This window comes from Cherax quadricarinatus, chromosome 84, assembly GCF_038502225.1.
Source record: "Cherax quadricarinatus isolate ZL_2023a chromosome 84, ASM3850222v1, whole genome shotgun sequence".
Taxonomy (NCBI): domain Eukaryota; kingdom Metazoa; phylum Arthropoda; class Malacostraca; order Decapoda; family Parastacidae; genus Cherax; species Cherax quadricarinatus.
In genome coordinates this window covers 7,044,698-7,062,046 of record NC_091375.1, presented here as the reverse complement: position 1 = coordinate 7,062,046, position 17,349 = coordinate 7,044,698, and the positions used below count along the sequence as shown (strand labels likewise).

Here is a 17,349-nt window from a genome sequence, read left to right as displayed (position 1 = left end):
GACAAACTAGTAATTACATTAGTGGACGCCTGACTAAACGCACTAAGCACTCAAGATCCTTGCGTCTTCTATGCACTCAGGATCGCTGCGTCATTGCATCACGGCCCAGAAAAGCTTTTGTTTTGATATAAAATATCGTATTTCAATGTATTTTTCCTTAAAATCCTCTCCAGGCAAGTGAATATTAGCCTGGCTGGCTTTGTTATTACATGGTGAAGGAAGGAGGAAGGGAAGTGAAGGGAAGGAAGGAGAGGAAGGAAAGCATTGAATGCAGGATAGATGGAGGAGTGAGGGATAAACACGGAGGGAATGAGGGAGAGGAAGCGTGAGGGTGGAGAGGGAAGGGGGTAAGTGAAGGTCTCCTGGAATGTCAATGGATGGAATGTGGATTCCTGATGAGTGATGGCACACGCTGGAATATTAGACAGGCTGGAAGTGCGGGAGGGAAGGAGGGAGGGATGGAGGGTAGGAAGGAGCGAGGGAGGGAGGTAGGGAACGAGGTAGGGAGGGAGTTGCCTAATTTGCCATTGTGGGCTCTGGAGGGGCGTGTTGCATTTAGGGAGAAATGTGATTCGACGCGCTGAATTGTGTGAAAGAAATCATACACACAGCTATACAAATTCACGAAACATATAATATATATATATATATGTATATATATATATATATATATATATATATATATATATATATATATATATATATATATATATATATATATATATATATATATATATATATATATATTATAATACATGGCGAGTTAGGCCTAAAAAGCATTGTTAAATAAATATAACCTGATCTATGACATTTGAATTTGACAAAAAAGTTAATTTAAATTAGGTCAGGTGCAGTTTCTAGGTTACGGTTGGTCACCCAAAATATTTTTTTACATTGTTAGTGAAAAAATGTATCAATCTATAAAAACTTTTTTTTTTCCAAAGAACTTGAGAATATTCGGCAAGTTCGGCTTATTAAGCACATTATATATATACATTTTTCTGTAGATAAAATAGAAGACTGGAACAGGCTGCCCTCTGAAGTCAGGCCTGGAAGACCCGGCTTGACTAACGCTTGGTAAACGCTGACTTTGGATTCAACTAAACACAATACAAACACTAGTTGTAGCGACTGTGACCTTTATGTTAGTTTACAAAGTATTCAGAACTATCAGTAGACTATCGTCCACCCAGAGCATAGTTACTCCAGTTCTCAACTGTACGTAATCTCACGAAAAATACAGTTTGACCTAATTCTCTCTCTCTCTCTCTCTCTCTCTCTCTCTCAGGACCTTTTCCTTTACTATCTTTGACTCACACACCTTGGTTGAAGTAGACAGTTCCTTTCAGTAAACAGCATTGGCATGGACTTCCAAGCCATCCTCTATCTGTCCATTGTACTCCCTTGTACATGTACTCTCTCTCTCTCTCTCAGTAAGATCAGCAGCATCACTTACCTCTGCCTCGTCCCAGAGCATCAACACGGAAGTTGGTGTGACCAGTCTCACCATCACTCAGTTGACCTAGACCGCCAGAGAGCCAGCCTCCCTTGCGAGACCCATCGTAGGTCAGGTCACGGAGGTTGTAGTCTCCGCCCCGGGGGTCACCGTCAGGCATCGTGTACGACACCAGACCCTCTGAGGGGAACAGTAATGAGGTAGTTCGCTCGTTAGTCACCTTAAACAAATTTAATACAAGATTTAACAGCAAACAGTAGAAATGTATAGCAAATCTAACTATTGTAGCACCAGCTGTTATAACACAGCACCAGCTGCTACAACATAACACCAGCTGCTACAACACAGTGGTAGGACTCACCAGTGTAGCGACAACCGTAGATCTCCACTCTCATACACACTGTACGAGGGTGGTCGCTGTAAGGCACGAACCTCACCCTGGCCGCTATGATGGGTGGACTCAACTGAGAGGTCTTTGCCAGGTATGTGTTGGTGTTCCCCTCCAGCAACTGTGGGAGAGAGGGAGAGAGAGGTGAGTGAGCAGAGAGGGAGAGAGGCGAATGAGGTAGAGAGGGAGAGGTGAGTGGCGCAAAAAGGGAGCAGTGACTTGGGTAGAGAGGGAAGAGTGAGTGGGGTAGAGAGAGAGAGAAGTGAGTGGGGTAGAGAGAGAGAGAAGTGAGTGGGGTAGAGAGGCGAGTGGGGCAGAGTTATATAAATACTGGAAACTTCATGTGAAGATAAAGATTATTATTGTTATAACCAAATATTAATATTAAGAGCAACACAAGGGTTGTGACTCAACCCTCTGCAACCACAAATAGGTGAGTACAATATACACTGAGCGGTGTATGTCTCAGTGTATATACACTGTGAGTATACTTCCCTATTTTAGGTATTAAGGTATTCTTGACTGGTGATGAACAGGTGACATGCAGCCTTAATGACCCTCGTGTAGTCGATAGGCTTCAAACCTCAATACCAGTAGACAGGTATTTTAGTTCAGTTGAACAGATTAATGAGGTTGTTAGAGGGTAATTGAAGATGCAAATAGTTGGCAATGAATGGTTGATTTCGTGAACCTTTGGCGTGAGAGAACCACTGTCATTTGTGGAGTGTTGCTATCTCTGCTTGAAAGCTTCGCTGTCATTGGTGCTCCGCCTTATCTCTGGTTGAAAGCTTGCCTGTTATTGGCGGACTGTTTTGTAAACTGATGATATAGTTCTGTTGTTTACGGAGGTTTTTAACTGATTTTTGAACGAGTCTTTCTCAAAGGGATTACCGGTGGCCAAGGACGGTTTATGTCCGGGCCATTGGTGCTCCATGCGGACCGGTACTCACCTCTTTGCCACGACCGTCACTATAAGTGGTCCATGCCGAGCCACCTGCAGTGGACCGGTACTCACCTCCTCGCCACGAATGTCACTATCAGTGGTCCAGTGAACCGGTACTCACCTCCTCGCCACGACCGTCACTATAAGTGGTCCAGTGGTCCATGCCGGGCCGCCACATCTGCAACTTGTACTGCTTAGCGAACTCTCTTCCCTGACCATTGCCGAACCTGCCTTGCACCTCCACCTTGGTCACCACGTGCAGGCCTCCGAGGTTGACCTCCAGGTACTGGGCCCCCTCCCGGTACACCATCTCCCTGGGACACCACGCACCTCCACCCACCTCGACGTGCGCCCTGAAAAGGTGAAAAAGAAAGACGATTTAGATGTGGCCGAGCAAAGAGTAAATCTAACGTTGTGTCCCTTTACAATAAGCATTACTTTTACCTTCATTTTGATTAAGTTACGTAAGGTGTTTACTTCTGTTTTTTTTTCTCTCTCTCTTTCTCTCTCCCTCAGACTGTCAACAAACCCCCAATCTTTTACCGTTAGACTGAAGAAGACGACAGTTGGAGAAACGTTTCCAAAATTAAGAAACCCAAATGCTGCCCGAGTGTTTAGTTGATCAAGACGAGGCCAGACTAGGAGCATAGAGAGAGGACATCCTAGTTCGTACCAACACTACGATGAACTAGGAAGCGACGTCCAAGCTAGCCAGTTTCTAGTCGATGTCGGAGCTGTCTAGACGAGTGACGAAATCTGAGTGCTGAAGGTGTGAGGGAGTGATAGTACCTAATAACGAAGACTTTAGAACACTAGTTAGCCAGGAACGCTGCCGATACCAGAGGTAATATGCAGTAGTGCTGCAGTAAGTTTGTCAGTTTCTGGCATTCCATAGCATGAATATCAGTGATTTACAATTCCGACAAAATTTTAAATTAGTCACATGTTCAACATCTGGGAATCTTTACTTTGTAGACGTTTCGCCACCCAGTGGCTTTATCAATACAATAAACGAGAGGAAGATGATGAGGTTATCAGTCCCTCAGCCTAGAGGCAGGTGTTTAGTACCTCAGTCTAGATAAATGCTTCTAGACTGAGGGACTGATTGCTTTATCTTACCTCTTAAGTCTAGTTAGTGTACTGAAGAAAAAAAAAAACACTGGCAAAACATCCCTACAAAGCAAAGATACCCAGGTGTTGAACATATGTTTAATTTATCACTCTGATAAATTAGATACATGTGCAACTCTTGGGTATCTTTATTGAGGAAACGTTTCGCCACACAGTGGCTTCATCAGTCCATACATAGGAGAAACTTGAAGAACAGGAGGAGAATGAGGTAATCAGTCCCTCAACCTTGAGTCGATGTGTATTCTACTCAAGATTGATGGACTGAACACATCGACTCAAGGTTGAGGGACTGATTACCTCATTCTCCTCCTGTTCTTCAAGTTTCTCCTTTGTATGGACTGATGAAGCCACTGTGTGGCGAAACGTTTCCTCAATAAAGATACCCAAGAGTTGCACATGTGTCTAATTTATCAACATGTCGGTTCTCTGAACCATCCATCTACAAATTTATCACTCTGTAGGCTGGCCTGAAGAAGATAAACAAAGTCTTTGCGCTTGTTCTTCAATGAATTTGGTTCGTTGAAGACTTTTTGTATCCTTGCTGAGGGGAGAGTGAGGTACCTCTCATCCTCAGGACAGAGTACCAAGTACCAATCAGTCTCACCTGAATAATTACATTATAAAATGTATATCAATTCTAATTAATATTTATTCATTCAAGATATTGGAGGAATGGAGAGAGAAAACGCTGAGGACGACATTTTGGTCCGACTTGGATCATTCACAACTCACACCGTGTGTCATGTGGGGGTTCGATAACGTGGATTGGGTAATAACACTCACGTTGGATGTTCTAGTATATTGGGTGGAATATAGCACCAAGCCTTGACTTACCGCCTGTCTAACACCTCTACTTGAACTGGCTTGCTGAGAGCCTCGGAGGGTAGCGGCATTCAAAACATGCTAGGTCGGCTGAACAGTGAATAACAAGTGATTCACACAGACGGTTGTTAGTGAGTCATACTACTGGTAACTGGCAACTGGTTACTAGGAACTGGTACTACTGAGAGCTCGGCGACACTAACATATGTCGTCCCGACGTACAGCTAATACAAACTAGAGATGGCAGGCATACGGCTTGGGCTGATTCTATACAATGTCAAAGTACACAACAATTGAACATTATAACATACATAAGTAGAATATTGGAATGGAAGCTAACGTAATTGATTATAATGAAACTGTAATGCATTACAAGGTATGATATAGCACGACTCACAGAATGAGACTCAACATTGGGATTACACAATAGAAGTGATAAAAATTTTGTTTTGTTTTTGATCGATCGATCGGTATTCATGTGATCTACGGATTCTGAGGAAGAAATATATACAAAGAAAGAAGTGTTTAACAGAAAGGCAGACTTGGTGCACTCAAATCTAGACTGTTAACTCTCAGAATTCGGAGAAAACGCGAATACAAAAAAAAAAAATTCTTGAATATTAATAAGTTGATACTGTAATTATTCATCTATACAGGTTATTTACATTTAGCCCCAACTCTGCTAGGGTGAGATTGACATATGCAGAATGGGTGTCATCTCTGGGAGGATCAAACTCTGTTGCACTAGCTAACTCATGTAGTATTTGAGACAAATCTGAATTGGTAGTTACAAATGATACTTGAGGATTCCTCAATACCTGTCGTGTACGTAGGGAATAACGACATTCAGGTTGATCGTCTGACTGAGTATTAGAGGTAGAGAGTACAGGATCAGGAGGATTGTCAGAGTCTGTCACATTAGTCTGGGTTAGAACATCATTATCATCACATACTAACTTCATATGATCTAAATGCGATTCTTTATACTGACCAGTACTAATTTCTCTAACCTTATACTTATTGCCAGTGATATATTCAACTACTCGATAAGGACCAACAAACTTTTGATCAAGCAGACGTTTTGTTAAAGTTAGCATAACTCTCGAACCTACTTTGATTTTGGACGGCTTCGGTCCGACTTGGACCATTCACAACTCACACCATGTGATCTGTGAGATTTTCTCTCTCCTACGTGCGGGTTATTTGTGTATTGTTCCAATCACGATATCATGCCTTTTTTGTGTTCTTTTCTTACAATTAGTCACTTGTTTTAGGAAATCACTCTACGAGGATTACGGCTACGTCGATCCTCCATCGAATCGGAGCACTCCTTCCCTTCCTCTATATTAAAAAAGATAGGGTGTATGACTGGACCGACACACACACCACCAATGCAATGCACAGTGTTTGGTCTCGTCCCTTAATTACCCGAGTAGTGTTGTGTCACAACACTGAGTGTTAATTTATCACTATGGGTGACGAGTTTGTTGTTGGTGGTGGTATGGGGGTCCACAAGCATCCATGTGTTCAAGTCTTCTTGTTGAGTCTTCTCATTCACCATGACAAGACTATAATTTATTATTGTTTGGTGTCCTGCTTTGAGTGTTTTGTGCTCTGACGGAGGTCACGCATCAGTGTTTTACGTGTTCTGTACTCTGACGGAGGTCACGCATCAGTGTTTTACGTGTTCTGTACTCTGACGGAGGTCACGCATCAGTGTTTTACGTGTTCTGTACTCTGACGGAGGTCACGCATCAGTGTTTTACGTGTTCTGTACTCTGACGGAGGTCACGCATCAGTGTTTTACGTGTTCTGTGCTCTGACGGAGGTCACGCATCAGTGTTTTACGTGTTCTGTGCTCTGACGGAGGTCACGCATCAGTGTTTTACGTGTTCTGTACTCTGACGGAGGTCACGCATCAGTGTTTCACGTGTTCTGTACTCTGACGGAGGTCACGCATCAGTGTTTTACGTGTTCTGTACTCTGACGGAGGTCACGCATCAGTGTTTTACGTATTCTGTGCTCTGACGGAGGTCACGCATCAGTGTTTTACGTGTTCTGTGCTCTGACGAAGGTCACGCATCAGTGTTTTACGTTTTATGTGCTCTGACGGAGGTCACGCATCAGTGTTTTACGTTTTATGTGCTCTGACGGAGGTCACGTCTGAGTGCTTTGCGTATTCTGTGTTCTGACGAAAGTTACGCCTGAGTGTTCTGCATATTTCGTGCCTTGATGAAGGTCACGCCTGTGTGTGTTGCGTGTTCTGTGCTCTGACGAAGGTTAAATTGACTGTGTTGTGTGTTTTATGTCCTTAAAAATAGTCGAGTGTTCCAGTCCATGATAAAGCTGACATGTAAATGCACTCTGTGCTATGTACCTTAATAAAGTCACACTTGACTACACAAAAGCTTATAACGACGTTTCGGTCCGACCTGGACCATTTACAAGCCACACTGACAGGAGAGGTTAGGTATGGTTTATCAGGAAACAGGACAAGTGTTTCCTGACGCGGGTGTTAGTCATATGATGACTCGCAGCTGGAGCTTTTGGTCATCTGATCGAGGCCTTCCGCTGGCTTACCGGTGCACCCCTTTAAAAATTAAAGGGGTGGATAGAAGACAATGATTGAGCCATTTTATATATAAGCGAAGGGGACAGGAGAAAGAGAGGAAGAAAAATAGTGATAATGCTGGTAGTGGTAGTAGTCGTAATAGTAGTAACAGTACTAGTAGTGGTAGTAGAGAGTGACTGTTTTGTTCCCTTGAATGGCTAGATCAAACTCACACTTGATCCTCAAGCGTACCCCTATACCGTTTGCTAAAGCTCACACTTAAGTGTCTTTGGTGGGTTTTATGAACGTACTGACACCCCCTTGAGTGGTAAAAAGCTGCCCGGTAGTAAACAGTCTTCCAAGCGCTTCTAACCCGGTTTCTTGGCAAACTGTCCCAATCCAGTCGTCTTGGTTTCAACGCCATCTTTCTTCTTGCACGACAAAGTGCATTTAAATCCCGCTTCTTATCTTCCCAAGATGGATCTTCTTTCTCATCTCATTGGTCGTCTGTCACGAGATGGTGATTTGGGTGGTGAGAAATGGTAAAAGCCACTCTGGATAATTACTGAGAGAGTGAGAGAGAGAGAGAGAGAGAGAGAGAGAGAGAGAGAGAGAGAGAGAGAGAGAGAGAGAGAGAGAGAGAGAGAGAGACAAAGGGACACACACGTACACACAGGATTAGGCAGGACTTCAAAGAGACCTGGACAGGCTGGACACCTGGTCCAGCAACTGGCTTCTCGAATTCAACCCTGCCAAATGCAAAGTCATGAAGATTGGGGAACGGCAAAGAAGACCGCAGACAGAGTATAGGCTAGGTGGCCAAAGACGGCAAACCTCACTCAAGGAGAAAGATCTTGGGGTGAGTATAACACCGGATAACTGTTGCAGAATATGGGCGCCTGGCAAACCTGAGATTAGCGTTCCGATACCTTAGTAAGGAATAGTTCAAGACACTGTACACCGTTTACGTCAGGCCCATACTGGAGTATGCAGCACCAGTTTGGAACCCTCACCGGGTCAAGCACGTTAAGAAATTAGTGCAAAGGTTAGTTCCAGAGGTAAGGGGAATGCCCTACGAAGAAAGGTTAAGGGAAATCGGCCTGACGACACTGGAGGACAGGAGGGTTAGGGGAGACATGATAACGACATACAAAATACTGCCTGGAATAGACAAGATTGACAGAGACAAGATGTTCCAGAGATGAGACACAGAAACGAGGGGTCACTCTTGGAAGTTGAAGACTCAGATGAGTCACAGGGATGTTAGGAAGTATTTCTTCAGTCATAGAGTAGTCAGGAAGTTGAACAGTCTGGCGAGTGATGTAGTGGAGGTAGGAATCATACATAGCTTTAAGACGAGGTATGATAAAGCTCAGGGAGCAGGGAGAAAGAGGACCTAGTAGCGTTCAGTGAAGAGGCAGGGCCAGGAGCTGAGTCTCGACCCCTGCAACCACAAATAGACGGATACAAATAGATGAATACACACACAGACTTAGCTTCTCCCAGCATCATAACCATGGCAACACGGGGAGCGGACAGCTATATGCCCCTTTACACTCTCAACACTGTCTCACTGACACCATGATGATGCACGGGGTAGTTAGGTTACGTTAGGTGAAACTGGTCAGGAAACAGGACAAGTGTTTCCTGACGCCGGTCTTAGTTATATGATGACCCGCAGCTGGAGCTTCTAGCCATCTGACCGAGGCCTTTTCCTGGCTTACCAGTACATGGTGTACTGAGTTTACAGCACCGCGAGGGTACAGAAACGGTGTGATACTGAGACAGTGTCATCTTACAGTGTATTGTTACAGTGTACTGATGCATTATAGATTGAGAATTTCACGCTGTAAAGAGGCAGTATAGTGTTGCACAGGTGTTAGTGTGACACAGGTGTCAGTATGATACAGGTGTTAGTGTGACACAGGTGTCAGTATGATACAGGTGTTAGTGTGACACAGGTGTCAGTATGATACAGGTGTTAGTGTGACACAGGTGTCAGTATGATACAGGTGTTAGTATGACACAGGTGTCAGTATGACACAGGTGTCAGTATGACACAGGTGTTAGTGTGACAGGTGCCAGTATGACAGGTGTTAGTGTGACAGGTGTTAGTATGACAGGTGTTAGTATAACACAGGTGATAAGGTAAGTAAAACAAAAAACAAGTTCAACACTGTAAGAAATACAAGCAACGACACTTGGCACTTAACTAAACTATAGTTTAGCAAACAAATACAAACATAACTCTTGATAAAGTGTAGTTAAACTATACTGTTTATTAAAGAAAGAAAAACACAGTACTGTTTGGTTAACAAAAACACAGTACTGTTTGGTTAACAAGAACACAGTACTGTTTGGTTAACAGAAACACAGTACTGTTTGGTTAACAAGAACACAGTACTGTTTGGTTAACAAGAACACAGTACTGTTTGGTTAACAAGAACACAGTACTGTTTGGTTAACAAGAACACAGTACTGTTTGGTTAACAAGAACACAGTACTGTTTGGTTAACAGAAACACAGTACTGTTTGGTTAACAAGAACACAGTACTGTTTGGTTAACAGAAACACAGTACTGTTTGGTTAACAAGAACACAGTACTGTTTGGTTAACAAAAACACAGTACTGTTTGGTTAACAAGAACACAGTACTGTTTGGTTAACAGAAACACAGTACTGTTTGGTTAACAAGAACACAGTACTGTTTGGTTAACAGAAACACAGTACTGTTTGGTTAACAAGAACACAGTACTGTTTGGTTAACAAGAACACAGTACTGTTTGGTTAACAAGAACACAGTACTGTTTGGTTAACAAGAACACAGTACTGTTTGGTTAACAAGAACACAGTACTGTTTGGTTAACAGAAACACAGTACTGTTTGGTTAAAATGAACACAGTACTGTTTGGTTAACAAGAGCACAGTACTGTTTGGTTAACAAGAACACAGTACTGTTTGGTTAACAAAAACACAGTACTGTTTGGTTAACAGAAACACAGTACTGTTTGGTTAACAGAAACACAGTACTGTTTGGTTAACAAGAACACAGTACTGTTGGGTTAACAAAAACACAGTACGGTTTGGTTAACAAGAACACAGTACTGTTTGGTTAACAAGAACACAGTACTGTTTGGTTAACAAGAACACAGTACTGTTTGGTTAACAAGAACACAGTACTGTTTGGTTAACAAACACAGTACTGTAAACAAGAACAAACAATAGTGTTTAGACAGTGGACAAAAACAAAACCTGTACTCGTTAATTAAGAAATACAAAGAATTTACATAATTTTTGTGTGTAGTGAGTGGGCGGCGAGGGCGGTGAGGGAGGTCGCTAACTGACCCACCACTAAACAGCCCTTAATTGCCCATTTAACCCCAATTGCGACAATGAACAACTCTAGACGACCTCGTTGGCCAAGCCTAACGACCCTGGCGGTCATCATGCAGCCTCGTTGACCTCTAATGACCTAATTCATGGCGGTGGTTGGTGTTGACCGCGGTCAAAGTATCCTTCCCCATCGTTAAGTCTCACACCATCACCATCTATAATAATTATAATATGTAAAGTAAAAGGACACAAGTGCAACTAAAGTGACATTTTATTGTGGCAACGTTTCGCTCTCCAGGAGCTTTATCAAGCAGATACAAACAATACATGGACACAGAGGGTATATATAGGCTCAGAGTGAGGTGCAATACTAGTAGTGGTGGTAGTAGTAGTAGTAGTGACAAAAGTTATATTACTACTACCACTACAACTTTTGTCACTACTACTACTACTACTACTACAACTACTACTACTACTACTACTACTACTACTACTACTACTACTACTACTACTACTACTACTACTACTACCACCACTACCACCACTAGTATTGCACCTCACTCTGAGCCTATATATACCCTCTGTGTCCATGTACTGCTTGTAACAGCTTGATAAAGCTCCTGGAGAGCGAAACGTTGCCACAATAGAATCTCACTTTAGTTGCACTTGTGTCCTTTTACTTTACATATTGTCGGTAATTCTACCAACTTTATTACAATTATAATTTTATTTAATAATTTTATTAATTTTATTATTGATAATTTTTGTTTAATTTTATTATTAATAATTTTATTTAGTATATTTTATTTAATGATTTCATATATTAATTTTATTTAATAAATTATTTAATAATTTTATTAATATCGTAACTCGCCATGAGGTCAAACGCCATGTTGGATGCATGATTAACCAGACTGTGGCTGGAGTAATCACACGTCGCAGAACTTACACTCAGACTTTTCCATCGGTTTAGATCAGGTTCAACAGTCTGTTGGTGCTAGTAACACGCAAGTCTATATAGGCCTACGAAGGCTGAGGGAATGATCACCTCAAAGCTACTACTGATTTCAGTGTTAAATTCACCTTTGCTTGACTGATAAAGCTGTTGTGCAGGGTAAACGTTTCGACAATAAAGATACCCGCACATAGAAGCTTACGACAACGTTTCGGTCCGACTACCAGTCTTACAACTGCTTCTCTTTCTTCCTCTCTTGATCCCGTCCCTGTCCCCTCGCCTATACACTGTCTCCTTCTCTGTTTTTGTGTCGGTGTGATTTTATAAATGATCAAAGTCGGACCGAAACATCGTCGCAAGCTCCTCCCATGTGTGTGTACCTTATTGTTCTTTAAAGATACCCAATATTGCACATGTCTTATGAGTGTTGTGTTCCAATAACAACATGAAGGCTGGATGCAGCTGCACACTGACTTCAGTACAGAAGATAAGATACTGAGGTAGGAAATCCTTTAATTGTATTTTACTAAACCGTTACGAGAAAATCTACGTATTTTATTATTTATTTACACGTGTGTCTTCACGACGTGTCTTCACGACATGTCTTCACGGCGCGTCTTTATGACGTGTGTCTTCACGACTTGTATTCATGACGTGTCTTCACGACCTGTCTTTACGACGTGCGTCTTTACGACCTGTCTTCACGGCGCGTCTTTATGACGTGTGTCTTCACGACTTGTATTCATGACGTGTCTTCACGACCTGTCTTTACGACGTGCGTCTTTACGACCTGTCTTTACGGCGTGTCTTTATGACGTGTGTCTTCACGACTTGTATTCATGACGTGTCTTCACGACCTGTCTTCATGACGTGTGTCTTTACGACCTGTCTTCACGACCTAGCTGATCTGGGAGAGTTTAACAAGCGAGGTCCCTTAAGGATAAGCATTAGTACCAGTACTGTTTCTGTTACATGGGAATGGCATACCACAAGAGATGGGTGGAATCCTGTTAGCAGATGACGGAAAATGACCTATCTGCCTATTACCTACCAATCTACGTACGTCCCTACCTACACCTACTTGTAAGATACCTGTGTATCTTCTGGCTTCTGCACTTGCAACTAAGCCGGTCCCTGGACTTCCGTCTAACAGAACAAATTCTTCAAATTTCCTTGGAAGATGCAAAATAACAGTGCCACCAGACGGGTTCTACAGGCCCATAGAGTCACCAGACAGGTTCTACAGACCAGCAGCGCCAGCAGACGGGTTCTACAGACCAACAGTGCCACCAGACGGGTTCTACAGGCCCATAGAGTCACCAGACAGGTTCTAAAGACCAGCAGCGCCAGCAGACGGGTTCTACAGACCAACAGTGCCACCAGACGGGTTCTACAGACCCATAGAGTCACCAGACAGGTTCTACAGACCAGCAGCGCCAGCAGACGGGTTCTACAGACCAACAGTGCCACCAGACGGGTTCTACAGTCCAACAGTGCCACCAGACAGGTCTCTTAGATTAACAGTGCCACTAAATGGGTCCCTCAGACCAACAGTGCCACTAGATGGGTTTCACAGAGCAACAGTGCCACTAGATGGGTCTCACAGACCAACAGTGCCACTAGATGGGTCTCACAAACCAACAGTGCCACTAGATGGGTCTCACAAACCAACAGTGCCACCAGACATCGCGTGAGAGCCAACAGTGCCTCTCAACGACCCACGATTAATGAGGTGACGACTGACAACTGGTGAAGAAGGTCATGAAGAAGACTGAAAATATGAATCAACGAACGACACAACGAATGAAGTGTAGATTATCATTACTGTTATTAAAATCATTTTGTATTATCCGGAAAGCACTCAACACCTATAGGTCATACTCAGGTATATGCTTCTGGGTATACTAGATAGGACCAATAAGTATATTGCAGTGTTGCTGTGTTTATATGTTAATATAGTGAAGCAAGTGGTAGTAGTGCGGGTAGTAGTAGGGGTAGTAGTGGTAGTAATAGTAGTAGTGGTGGTAGTGGCAGTGACAGCAAGTGAATGGATCAGATAGTGAACAATTTGAGTAATTTCGTCTCCGTCCTCGTGATGTAGTAGTAATAGTAACAGCAGCAGAGAGGGCTACATGTCGTTATATTAACGTGTACTGCTCCTGAAACTGGTACACAAACGGAAGGAGAGTGAAATGTGTCGTTGTAGTTCTCCAAGGGGAAGAATATGCTGGTGTTAGGTATGGCATGTCCAGTGTACTTGCTGGGCACCTGACGTCTCTACCATGGTGGCTGGGCACCTGACGTCTCTACCATGGTGGCTGGGCACCTGACGTCTCTACCATGGTGGCTGGGCACCTGACGTCTCTACCATGGTGGCTGGGCACCTGACGTCTCTACCATGGTGGCTGGGCACCTGACGTCTCTACCATGGTGGCTGGGCACCTGACGTCTCTACCATGGTGGCTGTGCACCTGACGTCTCTACCATGGTGGCTGGGCACCTGACGTCTCTACCATGGTGGCTGGGCACCTGACGTCTCTACCATGGTGGCTGGGCACCTGACGTCTCTACCATGGTGGCTGGGCACCTGACGTCTCTACCATGGTGGCTGGGCACCTGACGTCTCTACCATGGTGGCTGGGCACCTGACGTCTCTACCATGGTGGCTGGGCACCTGACGTCTCTACCATGGTGGCTGGGCACCTGACGTCTCTACCATGGTGGCTGGGCACCTGACGTCTCTACCATGGTGGCTGTGCACCTGACGTCTCTACCATGGTGGCTGGGCACCTGACGTCTCTACCATGGTGGCTGGGCACCTGACGTCTCTACCATGGTGGCTGGGCACCTGACGTCTCTACCATGGTGGCTGGGCACCTGACGTCTCTACCATGGTGGCTGGGCACCTGACGTCTCTACCATGGTGGCTGGGCACCTGACGTCTCTACCATGGTGGCTGGGTACCTGACGTCTCTACCATGGTGGCTGGGCACCTGACGTCTCTACCATGGTGGCTGGGCACCTGACGTCTCTACCATGGTGGCTGGGCACCTGACGTCTCTACCATGGTGGCTGGGCACCTGACGTCTCTACCATGGTGGCTGGGTACCTGACGTCTCTACCATGGTGGCTGGGCACCTGACGTCTCTACCATGGTGGCTGGGCACCTGACGTCTCTACCATGGTGGCTGGGTACCTGACGTCTCTACCATGGTGGCTGGGCACCTGACGTCTCTACCATGGTGGCTGGGCACCTGACGTCTCTACCATGGTGGCTGGGTACCTGACGTCTCTACCATGGTGGCTGGGCACCTGACGTCTCTACCATGGTGGCTGGGCACCTGACGTCTCTACCATGGTGGCTGGGCACCTGACGTCTCTACCATGGTGGCTGGGCACCTGACGTCTCTACCATGGTGGCGTACTGGACTAAAGCGTCCACAAATTTACCTAGTTTTCCGAAGGGCTGGTTAAATATCTTACGTTTAATCCCTGGCTAGTCGAAGTATTATTTATTTAAAAACCACTTATTTCGTGGATGCCTTTATATATATATATATATATATATATATATATATATATATATATATATATATATATATATATATATATATATATGTCGTGCCGAATAGGTAAAACTGGTCAATTAGCAAGAAATCGTTTAAAATTAAGTCCTTTCTAAAATTTTCTTTATACGTTTAAAGATATATTTTTCATTTATGTTAATGTAAAAATTAATAATTTTGTACCAAAAGAACCTTAGAAAACTTACATAACCTTATTATAACAAGACCAATTTAATTTAGCCTAATCCAACTAAATATATTTTAGATAAGTTTACAGTAATTAAATATTCAACAAACACATTGAAATATATATATTTTCCCGTTAGGTTCAGAATGATTTTTGCGAAATTATTGCATACACAAATTTTCGCCTGCCTTATTATGTGTGTAGGGGAAGCTAATCAAATTTATTCCAAGGATGGAGGGATAACTCCAGTTCCCTGGAGTTATCCCTCCCACTTCCTGGAAGGCGCCAGACTGGATAGAGACATCAGGGTGGTCCCGCCCGGGTATCGAACCCGCGTGACGACACACAGACACACACATCACTACACAGTAACGCCCACATAATAACCGCTGGGCTGGTCCCATTTCCTCTCCTTCCTCTGTCATTCACACCGTGAAATTACTGCGATTTTTGTCTCTCCATATATATTGTAACATTGTGTGATTTTTTCTGAACTATTGTGTATAGGAGAAAGAGATAGAGAGAGGAGTGAGAGAGAGAGGGAGAGAGAGAGAGAGAGAGAGAGAGAGAGAGAGAGAGAGAGAGAGAGAGAGAGAGAGAGAGAGAGAGAGAGAGGTGAGAGTAAGAGGGGAGAGAGAGAGAGGCGAGAGGAGAGAGAGAGAGAGAGAGAGAGAGAGAGAGAGAGAGAGAGAGAGAGAGAGAGAGAGAGAGAGAGAGAGGACAGAGGGGAGAGAGAGTGAGAGAGAGGGGAGAGAGAGGGGAGAGAGAGAGAGGGAGACAGAGAGAGGGGGAGATAGAGAGGGGAGAGAGAGAGAAAGAGGGAGAGAGAGAAAGAGGGAGAGAGAGAGAGAGAGAGAGAGAGAGAGAGAGAGAGAGAGAGAGAGAGAGGGGAGAGAGAGAGAGAGACAGAGAGGACATACATAAACGGTACATAATTCTATACATATTAATAACATTACATAACATTACATTGTAGGACCTGGATAACTTGACCGAATTAATGGACAAATATAATTTATTATTTTCATTATTATTATATTTTTTCGTTTCATTTATTTTAATGTTACTGTTTTATTCTTTATTATTATTAAATTCACAAGAAAGCGCTAAAATATAATGGTCATACAACCATTGGTAAGAAGACAATCAGATTTGATGCAGTGAAACGCACCTCCACTTCCTAGAATCAAGATCCCTTCACCATCGAAGCAGCCCCCCCCCCCTCCCATAGAGGTGATTACAGGTAATTAAATTTGAGGAGGGGGGAGTGGTGCCTGATCCAAGGGATTCGATCTAATTGGATCAAACCTGCCTGCCTCCCCTACGGGTTTAAAGCTTACCCGTGACAATAATTGGAGGTGATAATCTGGTTGACTGTCAGGAGGGTCAGGATAATTATGGTGGAATTGGGTTATCAGTGGTTGATTTAATCCTGCGTTACACCTGTGTCTTGTTCGTCAGTCAAGAGTCTGTTGGGGAGGACGTAGGTGCAGCACCTAGGAGGACGTAGGTGCAGCACCTAGGAGGACGTAGGTGCAACACCTAGGAGGACGTAGGTGAAGCACCTAGGAGGATGCAGGTGCAACACCTAGGAGGACGTAGGTGCAACACCTAGGAGGACGTAGGTGCAACACCTAGGAGGACGTACGTGCAGCACCTAGGAGGATGCAGGTGCAACACCTAGGAGGACGTAGGTGCAGCACCTAGGAGGACGTAGGTGCAGCACCTAGGAGGATGCAGGTGCAACACCTAGGAGGACGTAGGTGCATCACCTAGGAGGATGCAGGTGCAACACCTAGGAGGACGTAGGTGCAGCACCTAGGAGGATGTAGGTGCAACACCTAGGAGGACGTAGGTGCAGCACCTAGGAGGATGTGGGTGCAACACCTAGGACGTAGGTGCAGCACCTAGGAGGATGTGGGTGCAACACCTAGAAGGACGTAGGTGCAACACCTAGGAGGACGTAGGTGCATCACCTAGGAGGATGCAGGTGCAACACCTAGGAGGACGTAGGTGCA

General features: G+C 44.2%; 1 protein-coding gene across 2 annotated transcripts in view; it reads right to left on the bottom strand.

The window, feature by feature from the left end:
• The window catches only part of LOC128704232 (discoidin domain-containing receptor 2-like), a 152,290-nt gene that overhangs the window by 32,456 nt on the left and 102,485 nt on the right, over positions 1–17,349 (bottom strand). For both annotated transcript variants that reach the window (XM_070102982.1, XM_053799274.2), the window contains 3 exons: positions 2,909–3,140; positions 1,818–1,965; positions 1,457–1,636 (listed from right to left, as the gene is read on the bottom strand). In XM_070102982.1, the coding sequence (XP_069959083.1) occupies positions 1,457–1,636; positions 1,818–1,965; positions 2,909–3,140 (560 nt within the window). The remainder of the gene's footprint in view (positions 1–1,456; positions 1,637–1,817; positions 1,966–2,908; positions 3,141–17,349) is intronic.